The 17,392-nt window shown below is 36.6% G+C and overlaps 1 protein-coding gene across 1 annotated transcript; it reads left to right on the top strand.

Annotated features, from left to right (window-relative positions):
- The first annotated feature begins 195 nt into the window (after window positions 1-195).
- Abp1 (Actin binding protein 1) lies at window positions 196-15,275 on the top strand. Its single transcript, XM_022853779.2, has 10 exons — window positions 196-523; window positions 2,377-2,432; window positions 6,106-6,221; window positions 6,935-7,103; window positions 9,317-9,425; window positions 10,271-10,376; window positions 10,534-10,738; window positions 11,146-11,523; window positions 11,984-12,178; window positions 12,471-15,275. The coding sequence occupies exons 1-10, from the start codon at window positions 438-440 to the stop codon at window positions 12,641-12,643; spliced, it is 1,593 nt and encodes a 530-aa protein (XP_022709514.1). The 5' UTR covers window positions 196-437; the 3' UTR covers window positions 12,644-15,275.
- The last annotated feature ends 2,117 nt before the right edge of the window (window positions 15,276-17,392 follow it).

Below are 17,392 nucleotides of genomic sequence, written 5' to 3'. Positions count from 1 at the left end.
CAACGGCCGAATTATTTTTGGATTTTGGTCCGTAGTGTGCGCCATCATGTTATTGTCATTGGCACGAATGCGCCCGTCGTAAGGAAAACAGTTCTCCTTTACACTAATATTATTACTATCATTATTATTATTTTGGCCGGCAGAAGGAGCATTAGCAGCAGAAGAGCCGGAGAGATTGACAGTGATACAGGTACCTGCTTAGTAGCAGACGAAAGCTGTCGGTGCTGTCATTGAAGGTAAAGGGCAGTGTGGGTCGGGTGTTGAGAGTTGTCTGCCTTTTCATTGTTTTGTATTATGTACACCCCACCGAATTGACAGCTGCAGCCGGTCGTGGTCAAACGGATCTAGGAAGCGTACCGCTGACCGTGAAGTTTTATGATTTCTCTCGGAAACGGAAGTGTGGGTTTCAGCAACTGTCGCTCGTTGTGAAAGAGCTCATGGCGGCTATTAATCTTTCCGCTCACCAAACCCTCTTAAAAGAGGCCTGGGAGGATGTGCTTAGCGAGACAACGGACACCGATTGGTAAGTGACTTAACACTCTTGGTACCAGTGAAGGTGATCAGTGAGGTAATATACTTCTGCCAGACTTCTTCGTTTCTGAACCGTTACTTTGCGCACGGCCTCTTTTTGATCCTGCCGCCAAGAAATGCCCTTGGGAGCTAGGTATGCTCTTTCTCCCTCTGGCTATAGTATAATGCAAATAAAATCCTGCGCAGAGAGTAGTTGTGGGGGTGCGGTGCTTTCAGAAAAGCCGTACGCGCATTATCTAATTCAAAACGACCCTCCCAAATTTTAGATAAATATATTAAATAATTAGTCTACTATCCTTATATATAACGCATTTTATTACATCTAAATGTATTGTTTTTTCAACTTACTCGCGGTGTTAATTCGGGAAGATGGTAATAAATGAGACTAGTTATACTCACCGCTCTTGTTGCAAATTTTTTTTATAATTATTAGAAAAGCTTAGTTGTGCACCGGGACTAATTACTAATAAAGACTGTCTTTATAACGAGTCGATTTCTGTTACCGGAAGCGCCATGGGCTATGCTGAGTTAAAATTCCGGGTTCATTCCGAATTTCATTGTTTCGTCATGGAAAGTACAAGAGATGATTGCACTTTACTGTATGCAAAGATTAAGTTAAAGCTAAATGAATCTATATATTTAAAATTTTTAAGTGACTAATGGTCGTTACAAACACTAGTTAGACGTAGTAGAAGGCGCGACACTGATCTGCGGTCTAATGCAGTGGCGACAAACTAATATATATACATACAGTCTTCTAAAATAGAAATTGACGAGTAGTAATAGCTGAAAATAGTAACCTTCAGCATATACCAACCAGGATCCATAAGATCTCGCTTTTTATTTCAGGAGGAAGGGTCAGTCAAGCTCGTTGTGACTTTCTTATTAGAGCTTGCAAAATGTTTATCCGAGTTATCATTACCTATTCTAACACTGATCATAAAAAAAACAATGTGAACGTTATATATAGACTTCTGAACTGTCAAATGAAATAACGCCGAGGCAGCTTCTACAGATATGTCTCCACACTTCTTTATAGAAGTAAACGCATAAATGATTTCTTACAAATAGCAACAGTCGTTCATAATACGTTGACTAATATGTGAACATAGCTAGTGAATTCAATTGTGAGCCGTGGCCAATGTTGGTGTGAGGCAAACCTGTTGTATTGCGGATGTGAATGTTCGTTAATATGCCATTATCCATTGTTTCAATATCCGGAAACTAGATGGTGGTGCCACGAAGCTTTAAAACGAAAAACTCATTCAAGTCAAGAACGGCAAATGCGCTTGTGTAAAAACGAAAAACGCACGGCATAAGATAGAACAGGCTGTTTTAGATCTCATTTCGAACGCAACATAAAGATACTGTAAATTTTACCTATGTACCCAATCGTTTCAGTATCTCCGAGTTAAGATATAGCTCTCTGTCTCAAATACTCAGCATTTTTAAATAGAGCACCTCGTAGACTTTTTACTCAGAGTATCAGGTCAAAGGTAAACTTCGACACAAATGTGTAAACGTCTAAGCACCGACTCCTTTGGTACCATTCAGTTTTGGAAAAAAATAAAGAGGTAACTTTTTCACTAGCAACCTCTGCTTATCTGATAGCTGTACTTATAATAAAACCTTTAATAAAAAGGTGTCAGTGCTGGTTTGTTCATATGCTAGTTTATGCAAAATATATTCCAGGTGGTGTATCATAGCAGAATCCGTGCAACTATCAGTATGCGTGGATTATTTTTAGTCATGTAAGACAGTGACTTGCTATAAAGTATACTATAAAGTGAAGTATATTCCTACAATGATTTATTACACCATTTACGATTCGTTTTGTATTTTCAGGGCACTGTTTGGGTATGAAGGACAAAGCTACAACCTTACATTGGTGTCGAAAGGGTGTAAGTATAACTAAAGCGCCGCTGAATGCCGAGAAGTAATACTACTTACTGAAAAATATCCTTAAGTGATCTTTGGGTTCACTTCGGTATTAACAGTTAACTATTAATGCTACATTAGAAAATGACGATGTTGCACTGAGTACAGCTCATATCTTTTTCACTCAATAATATCAGTCGTTTCAGTTTAAAAGCAGTTGTTTCAGACAATTAGCACTTAGCACGTTTACGCCCGTTTCGAATTTAGGGAATCTCTCACGTTCCAAACGGTATTAATTAAACGCGATACCATTGCACTATGAGGGGGACGCAAAAGCATCATGTTAAGGCTAATCGACCTATGAATGAAATTGCGGTTTAACGACATTAAAGTTGAAGTCTCAGTTGGACAGGATGTGTACTGAGAAGTACAGATTTCTCAAAAGGTTACTACACAAGATACATTAGCGTTTATCAGTTGACACTATACATATAGATAGTCCTGTATTTAATAATCTAGCAACAATTTATTGGACAGATCCTTTTCCCTTTAGAATTCTAGCATGCCAAAAGGAACAAAAGGTAAAAAATGCCAATTCAAATAAAGTAACAATTACTCGCATTTCCTATTATTTTAGCAGGGACTAGAAACGAATATTTTAGTGTCTTTACCTAGAATTCGGTTATAACAATAAGCATGTAGCATTTTAAATGGTTTACCTGTTGAATGTATGTTTGCTCGAAGAAAACGTTGCCAGCGTGAGATAGCTGTGACCGCCGCTTGGTTATAGTTTTGCTTGCCTGCCTTATTTTGAGAATTTGATCAAAGCCAGTCACCAAGAAAGTTTGGGTAACTATTAGATCTTTTTTCTAGCTACTTTTTTTGTTAATTCTTGTGTTAATCCTGACACTGACCACTTTACGCAGACATATTTAATTTTTCATGGTCATTTATCCAAGCGCTGTCTATGTTCTAGTTTTTATGCGGACTGGATGTATTTGCTCTGTCGATCTGTTTCTAGGCGGTTGTAATATATATATATATATATATATATATATATCTGTAACTGTAAAATCTGATTACTTGAAATGATAATTTTAAGTAATCAGATCAGTTCAAAGGCTGATCCGTACATCAAAACGCATAGTGCAAGGGATTTTAGTGTCTATGCGAACAAAACGGGACTAAACTAATTATCATGAATCAATCTGGAAAATATGGCGAAACAATAGGGTAATAATAGAGAACTCACCATATGTGAAGTGTACGTTTAGTATAATGCTTTATGATCTGTCTCCTTGTTCTGCGAAATCTGAAACTGTGTTTTAGTATTGGGGAAATTTTTTAAAAAAGAAGGCTATGGATGGTTTCAATATCAAAAACAACGTTTTCATATTTGTTTTCAAAAATCAATTTTCTTTTTTCGTCATTTTTTGAAATTTAAAATGTTATATATCATACAATACCAAACGTAATTTAAGACTTACAGGAAAGTACATGTTACAGTAAGTCCATTAGTGACTGTATCTCAGTTAACACATATCAAATTTTTTTCTAAGAAAGCGTCAGGTAGCTAGCTTGGGAAATTTAGACTATTCAATCGCTCCGATGAGTTTTCACATGGGGCCCCTGATAGATGTCAAATTAGGAAATAGCGAATAGTAAACAAACGTGTTTTTGACTGCCAAACTATTAGATAGGCGGATTCCTAAATATTAACGTATCACAGAATCAATGCAAGAATACCAAGATACCGTCTATATAATCACGTTAAAAAATGTAATCTGTAAGTTGATTTTTGATGGAGAAATCCTTAATTTGATCATTCGAAACACGTAGGTTATGTTCATTCTTTTCCTTAGATCATTCCTTAGATTTCTGATAGTACTATATAATGTATAATAGATTGTGCCTACATGGAAACAACGTACATATGCGAGTACAAGAGTAAATAGAGGGGAAGCGAACTCGCGCCATTACTCGGCTATAGTTTTGTTTTACCCATTACTTATTTACTTATGTTATCTGATTTTCGTGCCAAGCCGAGTGCTGAGGGGAGCATCGTTGAAAAAATCGAAGGCTAGATCCATTTGCAATTTGTTACAGCTTTGATTTGTAAAACAGATTAGTTAATAGTAAGAAAAGACATAGGTAAAATATCACCTGAAATGATTCAATAGATAACAACGAATACGTCTTTAAATTATGCAGATCTCAAAAAGGAATAGGGGATGCGGATGTGGTTTTTAGCGTGCTGATTTTAAATTTGATAATGCTGGATTTCATGGAAAGCATCTGTATATCATACCCTATGGCTCTTAATGTCAAGTTAAAAGTTTCTTGCTCTTAACAGTGTCGAATGTATATACAGGGTTCCCATAAAATGTATGCATGGCTCGAATGATTATAGCTTCAGTTCCTATTTGTATATAATTAACATTTAAACACCAAATTAATCTACATAAAATATACAGTTTTTTCTCTTACTGCAAATGTTCACAATTTTTATCGCTGTGGTCAATAAACTGCTGGTAACAGTGGGCTATTGACCCAGCAAACATTTTCTGTAGTGTCCATGGTGCATTTCCTCTCAATTGCGGCCTTCAAATCTCTCAGTGTTGTTGTTTTTCTGCTTAAGGTATTATCACAAAAAGTATATAGGCGTCAGGTCTGCGGAACGCATAGAGTGTTCAATGGGACGTTTTCGTCCAACTCATCTGTTTATAAAATTCAGAACATGGTCTTAAATTACGATGACTATGTGCAGGTGTGCCATCCTGTTGAAAATAAAATTCACCATTTTCACCAGAACTTTTTCGAGTATGTGGTGGGACAGATTTCTACGGAAAGGTCAAATAACTGGTATCGGCCGCTGTAGTATAAAAAAAAAAAAGGTCTAATTTATCCTACGCTTCAAAATGCCGCTTCACACCGTAACTCCAGGTAAATTTACACAGTGTTCCTGCATACCACGTAGATTTAAAATTGCATTATAAGTGCAATTTTGTCGAATAATTGTGCCATTCAATTTTAATCAAGCTTCACTGCTTTAGACAATTTTTTCAAAACCTGAGCATCTAATTTACATTTTTCCAAAAAACATTCGCAAAATTTTTTTGGTATGAATCATTTCTGTTCAATGAAACTTTTTCATTTACAGCATCTTACAATACGATAGACACTTTACTTACTGCTCACGAACCAACTGTCTTATATATTTTTGGGATGTTTTGCTATAATTTTCCAACACTTTTCTAGCTTGTGAAGCTGGTAGATGTCTGTGGTCTACAGAATGTTGTCTATAAATATCTTAAACGGTTCTATCCGTTTTAAACTTAGAGTAGGTAGGTCTACCTGAAGCTTTCCTCGATATTATTATTTTAAAATAAAATTTCTTCATTCAGTAGTTAATCTCGGTCCAGTCATTGTTTCCAATCGGTTAAACCCTGGAAAGAAAGATCACTCAGAAAGTTGTCGTTCGTTAAACAGTGTATACATTTTCTTGGGGCCACCAGTTATATCAAATGGGATTGTGCGTTTTTGCGAATATTTGTAGGCTTTATCTATCTAGATGCAAAAAAGGCGCTTACGATAACTAATTTTTTTTATGTACCTTAATAAACATTATCCAATAATAGCAACAACAATAAATATAATAAATTTTATTATCATTGCTGTTTAATTTTTATTCGATAGCGGGCGGACTGGAAGAGCTTCAGAAAGAATTTTTGGAGTCAGCGATAATGTATGCCTTTTGCCGTGTCACAATTCCACCTTCTGGTATCAAAAAGAATATTCTCATCAACTGGCAGGTAAGCGTTGGAGTCTCGAACGGAATCCAAAAGGTATTAAGAAGATAGAATCGAAATTTAAGTGCTTTTTATTTAAGGCACTTTAATTTTCCATTAATTAAGACACTTACATTGATTGAGATTTACGCTTGTATTGCGGAAGCCTGTACACTAAGTAAAGGAAATACATGATGCCTAATTCACGATAAATCTTTGAGGTCATCATGTAATTATTTGAAGAAGTCGTTTACCTAAATATTATATTATGCCTAAAAAAAAGCCGATATACAAAACTTTGTCTATCACGCTGGACACGTAATGTGCTCTGCTAGGTTCGTTTCCTGATATCATATACAATCCATTAGATGATCAACAAAATACATTAAACCTAATATTTTTCTAAAATAATATTCTAAACTTCGCTACGAATGTTGGCTATATTACAAAATATCCACCTCAAAAAATTCATTTGCGCACATGATATATTTTTCCACCTATATAATGCTTAACAACTGAGTTGTTAGAGACCTGTATTTACGAAGTTTTTGAATACTACTAGCAGAGATGAATAAATAAGTTGTTTAAAAAAATTCTTTACTTTTCTTATACGAATCAAATATAATGTAAACTCAAGTGCAAAAGCCGTCTATTATGTCGATTATATTTAATCTGAAAGGTTAATGTTTGTTACGGAAGATAGCAATTTGGATGCCTTGTTCTGTAATTTACTGTAGGGCGAAGGAGCTCCGGTCGTTCGGAAGGGCTGCTGCGCTAATCATCTCCCAGACGTCGAACGTTTCTTCAAAGGCCTTCAGCTTATCTTGAACGCCCGCTCAGATGAAGAAATTGAGCCCGAGGTCATACTTGAGAAGCTTGAAAAGTGTTTCGCTTCTGCCTCAATTCGTGAGTCTATAGATCATACAAAATTATTTTCTTTGCGTAAAAATATAATTTACTCGGTAAACAATGCATATAAAACGATATGTATACACATTTACATCCGCAGCGTTACTTAATTGCCATTATACAAGTTATATGTTTTGTATACTATAATTTTATATGTAAATATATATGTGAAAAATTGATGTAAATTTTTATATATAATATTTCGTAAAAATCTGTTGCGACTAGGGCATCCCTGCGGCGAAATTTCATTGCTTCATTTACGTGGACATTGCCTCTAAGTACGTACAAAACGTTTTGGACCAGCTTAGAAAATGCAGCATTTCTGGATGCCATATCAAACGCAGATTGACAATGAACCAACACTGCAAATAGGTTTTCACGAGGACTGCTACTACTAATAAGGAAGGATACGCTGGATGCGTTCCAGCAGAACTGAGCTACTTTAATAGGTGGAAGGCTGTGGCCAGGAGCCGTGCTGTTTCCCTGGATTGGGTGCCATGAGTTAAGAACACTGCGAAAAGCAGTTTGAAAAGTGAGGCAAAAGCTTATAGCAGCAGCTTTTTTTTGCCGTAGCAGAACATGTCTCCAAAACCATCGAGACTGACTAGAATTGAAAAGAGCTTCGCTGAAAGCAAAGAAAGCCGGCAGCCGTCAAAATGTTTTAGAAAGTGTGCTAACCGATACGACTTAACATTGTTCGTCTAGAAATTCAATTTTGCTTACTGGTAGGACTTATGGTAGGAATTCATCAATCTAGCAAGTGCAAGCGTCTGTAAATTTTGCTTATCATTGATGATGTATCCTCTACAAGTTGAAAGCGAAAATAAAAAATAATAATGTTTAGATGAAAGGCTGTGAGCATAACTGGGTCGTCATTATACTGCCTCAGTTTCTATCTGAAAAGGTGGGATGACCTGGCCCAGTAATACTCTACGCAGAGGTGTGCATTTTGTAGAATTTACTTCATTCAAGACATGTTGTTTCAATCTCCCGTGAGAACTAGGACACGGCTTTTATGACAGCAGGCTATGGCAAGAGAAGAAGGTTTCAGACATCTTCGCAGTCTTCCTGTACATTATTTTTTGCTGCTGCGATCGCGATGCCGTTTGTCGTAATCTTTTTACCCACAGTCTCTTTCCTCGTTGCTTTGTCGGTCCTGCGACACGGTTTCGACAGTTTAGACTATAAATTAATAAAGCTTGTCAGTTCAAAGTACTGGATATTCATTCTGTGTGTCCTACTAATAACGGCGGGCAAGTCCCTTCTGTCCTTTCTTTGATTCCCAGCTGCTGTGAAAATTTTGATTCCTACTGCGATGCATCTAATGTAAGATCTTCGCGGGCACACCATTGCTAGAGCCTTAGTTCACATGCCGCGACTCATCCTGGAGCACCTATCGTGTGCTATCACCTATCTTAGTTTGCCGTTGCTATTGTTATTTCTCTCCTCCTATAGCCCTCAGGAGTGTTGCCATGACTTATGCTTTGGACCCAAAAAACCCAACATGTGTTGAGTAATCGTTGCGGCCGCTTGTTGCGCAGTCTCACCGTCGTAATTATCAGCGTAAATTGTATGTAAATTCCAAGAATTTAAGGCCATCTTGGCCCAAGAGCTCTTTCAGGTTCACTCTGCACTCTGAATGCAGCATTGGGGAAGAACAGATAGTCAGTTTTAATTTGTCTTGAGCCTGACGTTTAATTGGTAAATGCTGTGTGCCTTTTGCTTCTAAGCCTAAATGAACGCATATGCTGAAAGCGTCTTCAAGATGCTTACTGGCTCTTCATTCAATTCTTTGATCATCTGCTCATATGGCACGAGGGGTGCCAAGGAAACGGCGCACCATTATTATAGCAGCCTATAGCGTAGGTGATTATGAAGCTTCTTAACCCTTGTATCTGAGAAGAATAACAGTTTTCCGCTCTTTTGGGCTTTAGGCTTTCCTTGCTTGATGAAACATTTCCTTTTCGGTTTCCCGTAGTTGACATTTTTGCTCTGGAGGCATACCAGTGTGTAGAAATATAGACTCACCTAACAAATTCAGAATTCTCTCTCTATTTGTTCTTCTTTAAGCAGTGCGTATCCAATCTATCTTATTGGCTTTAACATGAAATTTTTTAATCGACCAAATTTAGAAATTGTTGTTCACTTACACATACTTTTGCAAATCATGGGTTCGATAATGTATACTTGATTGGTTGCCTCGATTGCAGAAAGGGTAAGCCATGGAAATAACGTGGACGCCCCGCCTCATGCTGTATCGAGCGCCTACCAACGCATCCAGCCCGATAAAGATGTCGTCTCGATAAGCGAACGCGAAAAGTAAGATATAGTCATTTCTATCTAGAATTTTTCTTGCTGAAAATGAGAAATGAAATTTGAGATTTATGTTTTTATAATTATCATTGTTAATCGAATTCAAAGGCAGCTTAATAGTGCTGTTTTAACTTACCAGTTCGACGAGCTGACAGCCATCAAACGTTGTCTCGAATATATAAAAAAAAAACTTTGCATCTTTTTTATAGGGACTTTTCCTATATGAGCAATGAGCCACATTCAGGACATCTGTAAAAGGCGTTGTAGAGAAATGGTAGTTAAGCCTAAATAAATGATTTTTTAAGCAGTGAGGTAAAATTAACTAAGATGAAGGTTAAGGCAGCCTGATTTTGCAGTTTACATTAAGTGATAAGTAAGCTCCTTTTGTGTAAGTGCTCCATTGTCCTGAAATTGACAGCTATGTTTGGACCGAAAATAAATCGTCCAACCATAAAATTGTACGCGAAATACATGCAGGTGTTGTGCTTTTAAGAGCTCAGCAGATTTTAGGATAAATATTTTGTATTCAAAAGTTGTTAATAAAAAAAATGTGTATTGTGGTGTTAATATTGACGATTGATATTTCGCGGTATTTATTGCGCTCTTTTAGAGCTAAGGTTTTCGCTCGAGTCTGCAGAGGTGAAGAACGCTACCCTTAGTGAAAAGTACCAGACTGTTTCTTAAATGTGTTTTCGTCAAGCACAGGATTCATCACGCTTGCAGGTGTGGCCCAATCCTGTTGCGGTAATGGACATTATAATAAAGCAGCCCAGTATGATTTTCTGCCATTCCATCGTTGCGTGATCGGTTATTCCTATGTTTGTGCGGCTGTTGTTTTTAATTTTCGTCAGATTTTGGCATCAGCAGCAGGAGGACGAGAAGCGGAGCGCCCGAGAGGAAAGAAAAGCTCTCACGGAGAGGCAACGCAGAGAAAAGGATGAGCAGCTTCAGCGAGAAGTTAGTCATTAAGCTTTTCTTGAATTTAATATTAAAATGGGTTATGTGTAAAAACGATTGCACCTAGCACAGTAATTGCATGCGATACGTGAATATTATGGTGCTCAATAATAACGAATATAATTGATAAAAAAATTATGATTGCTGCATCCGCCAGGTTGAAGCGGCGAAGGCCCGTGAACAAAAATATCGCGATGACTCAAAAACAGCGAGCACAAATGTTACGGTTAAGCGTAAGCCCGTGGCTCCTGTTAAAAAGCTCGATATCTCAATGTGGGAGAAGCAAATACAGGAGATGGGGAAAAGAGGAGGAGCAGCGGCTGTGGATTCTGAGCCAGTCCAAAAATTCGATAAAAAATGCAGTAAGTACTTGGCTGAGTGAGTATGGCACTACATTGTTTGCCATAGCCAAATATACACTAACCGTTCTGTATCGGTAAAGAATTTGATGTACGTATAATATAGTTTGAAAATCGAAGTTTTAAGAAGAAATGTTTTACATGTCGCTTCTCTTTGTAATGAATGAGATTACAATTAATGAGCCCGATTGTATAATGTTTTGCAAATCAATGAATGTCCTATTCTCTTTTTGTAAAGATTGTTACTCTCCGCTTGCAAAAAACAGTCCGTGGCTCTAGATACTGATGCTGGAAAATCTAATAGTCAAAATTAGATGTTAATGTATCACTACCGAAACTTACTTTTGAAAGACCAAACCAACATGCGATGGTGAAGTTATTCCCTATAAGGTTTGTCATTGGTGTTTTAGGTGTTCGGCAAACGAGAGCCTTATTTGAAAACCGTAAGGATTCGGAAAACTCTATATTGCCTGATGTCGTGCCAAGTGGAAATGTAAGAACTGTAACTGGAACAGGAACCCCTGGAAAAATTGTCGTTCCGAAGTTCGAAAGTAAACCTATAGAGAAGACACCTATCATTATAGACAAAGGTCCAGCAACGATCGTTGAGAACACTTCAGCCACTCCTCAAATGTCTCAAGAACGAGACTTAAAATCATCTGCTGTAGGCCATCAACCACCGCAGCAAACTGGAACTCAAGAGTTTTCGTATACAAAGAACCTTCTCAAAGAAGAACGACGGGAATCTGTTGACACGGGTGGAAACTACGAAGAGCAAGATTGGGAAGGTACGGCAACTTACATTACTTATTTTATTAGCCAACATTTATTTCTGATTAGGTACGAGGTACAAAAAGCCTATCATGAAAGAGCATCTCTTGATGCATGACTCCCAAAAAAGGTGTCAGAAGGAAAAGTATATATATATAATAGTGTTTTGCCTAAATATTTTGCTATATATAATTATCTTATAATTATATATTTCTCCATCTCAAACAAGCTTTTAATAACATTGTGAGCCTACTCTCACGCTGTAAAAAAAGCTACATTATATTGTTCATGTTGCATTCCAGTATGAAGTGTCTTGTTAATACACAAATACTAATTTAAATATATTGGATACCTCCAGTTGCAAATCGTTATTATAAAGCTATTGTGAAGATGCCCTTAAACCCCATTCATTATGGACGCGTGCTTCCGAATTTCATTTTCAACCGCATTGTCTTTGTATCTGTCTATTCTGAACAGAAGAACCTTTGGAAGAGCCACCTTCAAAGATTCCGGATCCCCTGGTTGACGCGATGTTAGAACAGGGACTTCTGAAGGCTCCACCGGAATCGCTAACTTCACAGAACACAATTTCGGCGGATCCTCCATACACATCTAAAACCGACTCAGCGCACCCCGACAATCCCGGTCAATCAAATGTTCCAATTGATAAAGGTACATTCATCATAATTAATCTATTAGTGCCTAATATTTTTTAGGAGCTCCACGCCGGTTGAAAAGTTTATTGTTAACAGATATTTAATACCGTCTAATGTTTCGTCAAACGTTCGGGCTATATCGGTCGATAGTTGTCTAGTGTGTTACTCGGTACAACTTACGACATCATTACCATAAGTCGTAACAAAAAATTATTGATTGTTTATTAATTTTTCGACTCTCCAGTGGTTTCCATTTCAAAACAATCCCGTTTTTTTCTGTATGTATAATGTATGTGGTGTACTTTCAGGCCAATGTGCAAGGGCCTTGTTCGATTACGAGGCAGCAGACGACACGGAAATATCGTTTGACCCTAATGACATAATCACAAATATTGATCAAATTGACGAGGGGTGGTGGCAGGGTGTTGCACCCGATGGAACATTCGGTCTTTTTCCAGCAAACTATGTCGAACTTATATAACCAAGACGTGATGAACCACAATCGAATACCGCGGATTGAGTGTAAAAACGTTACTGAAAATGACAGCTTTGATTGGGGTGCATGGAAAACTAAACTCGTAATAATTTTCCTTACGATAATTTTGTCACATACTATCAATGTAAGATAGTAGCCATCTGGAATTAGCGGAGTTAATCGATACGAGACACAAAAGGAAAGTAAGTGTTCAGCGTAAGGCAGTTCAAAAATGACAACCTGCTTTGTCAGAGTCCTTTCGTTGTCTTGCGTTGTATAACTCTACCTATTTCTTAGCTCTTAGAAAAAGAAAGCTAAGAGCGTAAAGTTAAAAATCTGTTTTTGTGCATCACTAATTTCTGATTTCATTATCATCATCACGATCATTGCAGGAATTAATATATGACGTGGTCTTGGTTACGTCATCCTTCATGCAGCGCTTAGGTATTCCTAGCACCAACAAGAAATGATCCATTGCAATTTTTTACTCTGTACCATATACATACATATGTATTACCGTATACATATTAGGTTGTCGAAAAAAAAATGACCGTTTTTTTTTTAACTAGATGTCTCTAAAGTGACATATTTCAGGTAATACGAGTCGCGTCGGGTCGGTGTTATTTAAAAGCTAAGATTTAGTAGTAGTAAACCATCGTTTAAATGCCTTTATTCAGATTTAATATAGCGTCTTGAAGATGAGTAAAATCTGTGCAAAAATCGACTGTTTTACAATCTTATTACAGTAAAGGCACAGATACTGCCTAAGCCTATAACAAAATGTGATGTTTATGATCAAGACAGGTTATCGGCCGAAAGATGACTCCATCGCTCTCGTTCTGGAGATTTCGATGCGATAGATGTTCTTCTTGATTTACTCGATCGCATTTCTATCTGCGAAGCTTTATAGAAACGCAACGAAATTGAGTCATTTCTAAAGCGGTTGATCACGGGTGATGAAAAATAGATCGATACAACACGAACGTGCAAATAAAAAAATACGTTCCACAATCTGTGACAAAATCCAAGCTGACGCCAAAGAAAGTCACGCTATATATCTGGTAGTTTTAAAAATAAATCGTGCATTATAAACTGCTGCCGCTTGGCGAAACGATTGCTTCAGGCCTGTTAATAACTAACAACAAGCCAATAAAAAGAACAGACCAGAACAAGTGGGTAAAAAAAAAGTTGTCTTCCACCACGAGAAAGCTAAGTTATACACAGTTTTGATTACACGGCAAAAACTGAAAGTGCTTGGACGGGAAATTTTAATGCATCCACCTTAATAGTCCGGATCCTGTACTATCAGACTATCATCTGTGTCGATCTCTCCAGAACTCCTTTAAAGATGTTTTTTTAGTTTCAATAGAAGGGTACGAAACTCACTTGTCACAGTTTTTCACTAGGAACGACAAAATTTCGATAGTTTGTAGTGTTATCAGAAAAATAACATGTCACTGATCAAAATGGCGCATATTTGGTTCAGTAAGATTTTCTTGAAATATAAGAAATGTTGGTTTCAATTTTAACGTAAAAGCGGTCAAAGCTTTTTCGATAACATAATATATACAAGGTGGCATATAAATTAATATTTTTATGTGTCGTTCTTAAACAATATTGTAACAAAACCTTCCAAATTATAGTGTCATATATGACGAGTATACCTATTCAATATAACCACTATCCACCGCGATTACACTTTCAAGGCCTAAACCACTAACCACTAATTTTCAATCCATAAATGACTTTTTGATAATATCAAGTGTCAAGCGATATTGGTAAGTGCAGACTACCTAGATATGAAAATTTAAAAAAAAAATCGTGCTGATAGTATGCCAAATGACCTAAAAATGCAAAGACTCAAAACGTCAAAGTTCAAAAGGCGCGAAAAGTATCAAAAGGACAAACCATTGGACTTCATCTTGGTGGCGCAATTGACAACTGATGTTCTAAAACGGACATTAAGTTTTATACGACAGAAAAAATCTAGGTGTATCAAAAATAGCCTTCTAAGCTACTCTAATCAGTTTCCGAAGCTTTTGAATCTAACTCCCATTAAATATTTTCCGAATCGCCTTACGGATTTTTTTTTCTTTTCAAACGCTGCATGGAAACTGATAATGATATCGGCTGTCGATTTCAAAAAAAGTTTTTAATACTGGTTGGGGTTTGCTCAGTGCAGAATGATTATATAATGGCTTGATTTCACTCGAATTTCAAAAACAATGTAGTCTTACTAACCGTGCTGAACTTGTTTTAAAAATAACTGGCTGTTAATTTTTAAAAAAGTGGGTTAACTCATGCTTGATTCGATAAGGAGCGCACTGCAGTTTTTCCTAATTTGAATGCGATATATATATATATATATATATATATATATACTGCCCCACCAACGAATGTCGATTGTTCATATTCAAAATGTATGTACTTGCGAAACTAGAAATAGCAAAAAAAGTTGCTATGAAGTGAACAAGTAAACAAATTGTGAACTTTAACAAGCAAACCTAAAATCTTTTTGATCCGCTTTGTGCTCTATATTGTATTTATCAGATCAAGAGAATTGTATCAGCGGTCTGTAGGAAGATGGATCTGATTAGTCTGACTAATCTAACACACAAATAAATTTAATTTCCTAGTACGGTTGTTTGTTATCCGTATCAACCAAATTTTTCTTAAACCGCATTCAAAAATGGCAACGCAGTGGGGTGCCGCGATACAACCTGATACAGCTGTTCATTTTTTATTATATATCGGGTTCTGAAGAGCGTTTCTTAAACTAAAATCATTCAGATGGTCGTTTGTTTCTTATCCTACACATCTTCAATAGAAGTTGAGTAAGTGGATAATTGCACGACGTAAATAACTGAATGAAATGCATTTCACTAAAATCAATAAGCGATTATATAACGATGGCATCGGAAATGTCAGTGAAGCCTATTACTTTCCAAAGAACTGACATGAGTGTAGTTAAAATAAGGTGGTAGAGAAGACAATGCGAATTTCGTGAATTGTAGCTCAGTATTTAACACACTACATTACACTTACTATCAAGACTAGATATGTTCGATGCTTTTATGTAACGAATACTAAGTAATATACGTGTAGAATATAAGTACCGCTCAGCTATGATATTTTGTATTACACTGAAGAATGTGTCAGTGAAAAAGATATATAACCATCACTGGATATACCTGTTCAGCAAAGTATTTCGGCCATGGAACTTCGAACGTAGAACTTCGATTTCACTATGACTTTAGTTTTATATTGTTTCCTAAAAGCACAGTGTTTTTTCATTCGGCTGAACAAGGTCTGTACTGTCGAATTCGACTGTTTACTGATGGTAAGATTGTATTTTGGATTCAGGCTTTAATGTCTTGGTGTCTACGCAGTACATATTACACTGTGAATATATAAATTATAACTGATGCTCGCTACGCCCCAATGTTGCTATCAACATTAAGAAGCTTGTGTTGTTCTCTTGTGTTGCGTGTGCGTATAAGGAGGCCTTAGGTTCTACTTTTAATTCACGCCTAGAGGGTGAGTTGCTGTCTTGTTGTGAAAATGGATTTAAATTTGCCGAAAAGCTTGTTAACAACTAATAACGGAGTTAGATTCTCGACAGGTACTATACACTTCATGATTCCGCTACAAGCATTCTAAAACTTGGGTAATCTTCAGGGTAATGAGATTTATTCTCCTTTAGTACTTAGCAATAAGGTTTCAAGAGCGTACAGTTTTTGTTTTTGCTTTATTCTAGACTTCCCACCTACAAGAGAAGGGTCTTGACAGCAGTACATGACAGCGTACCAATTTTTCAATTTAAGCAGTGTTCTTAGCGCAGCCACTGTTTTTCTCGTCAGTTCGTGCATGAAACGAAGACCGATAAACGAGTTTACGGCTGTGAGGTTGCCTATCATTGCTTTGAGCCCGTTTGATATGCATGTTGTAATTCTACAGTTTCACTGTATTAGGATATGAAAATTTCGATTGATGAATATTTATATTCTGTATAAATAAGGTTCTCGTTTTTACTAATTTAACTTCCGACCTTAATAGTAGGCTTGTATTTCAGTCCAACCTTACCACATAGTTTTTTTTACTAAATATTAATTTAATATGAACATAAAATTATTAATTTGATATTTATACCCAGTAGTTTTTTAAAACATGTCATACTTATCTTTACCTGTAACTGACGAACCTCGTGTTTTGGCGTCCTTTACCTATTTGAATAATAAACTGAACAGAAATTTTTCGTATTGATCTCGCAGTCATCGAAATGCTATTCCAAGTTCTTCTACAGACTCCGTGCCTATATGCACGCGACTGTTGTGACCACTTCTTGTATCAGCATATGGCACGTTTAACCACTTAACACCTAAAATTAGGTTTGACTAGACCACTTTTTATTATCTGTATAGAAGAGTGAATAGAAAAATTATTACTCTTGTTTACTAATATTTACTATTTATTTAATAATTATTACTCTAATTATATAATTTTTATTATCACTATGTGCAGTCTTACGCTTTCAAGTTCTTTTTCTTTAGGTTTCAAGTGAAACAAGAACGGGAAGGTAACCTGTTACTTTAACTTGATTAAATATGTAACAATGGATTATGATCGATTCTCACCACCAACTGATTGAAGCTTCGGAGGTCGGCTTAGGACGAGCTGCTAATCGTACCAAGGAAGTTAAACGCAGAAGCTACTATGCATAGCAGAGCGGATAAACAGATTATATATATATATAAT

This window comes from Varroa jacobsoni, unplaced genomic scaffold (genome assembly GCF_002532875.2).
Source record: "Varroa jacobsoni isolate VJ856 unplaced genomic scaffold, vjacob_1.0 contig02075, whole genome shotgun sequence".
NCBI classification, from domain to species: domain Eukaryota; kingdom Metazoa; phylum Arthropoda; class Arachnida; order Mesostigmata; family Varroidae; genus Varroa; species Varroa jacobsoni.
Note: the sequence above shows the minus strand (reverse complement) of the source record. Positions and strands in the feature narration are given on the sequence as shown.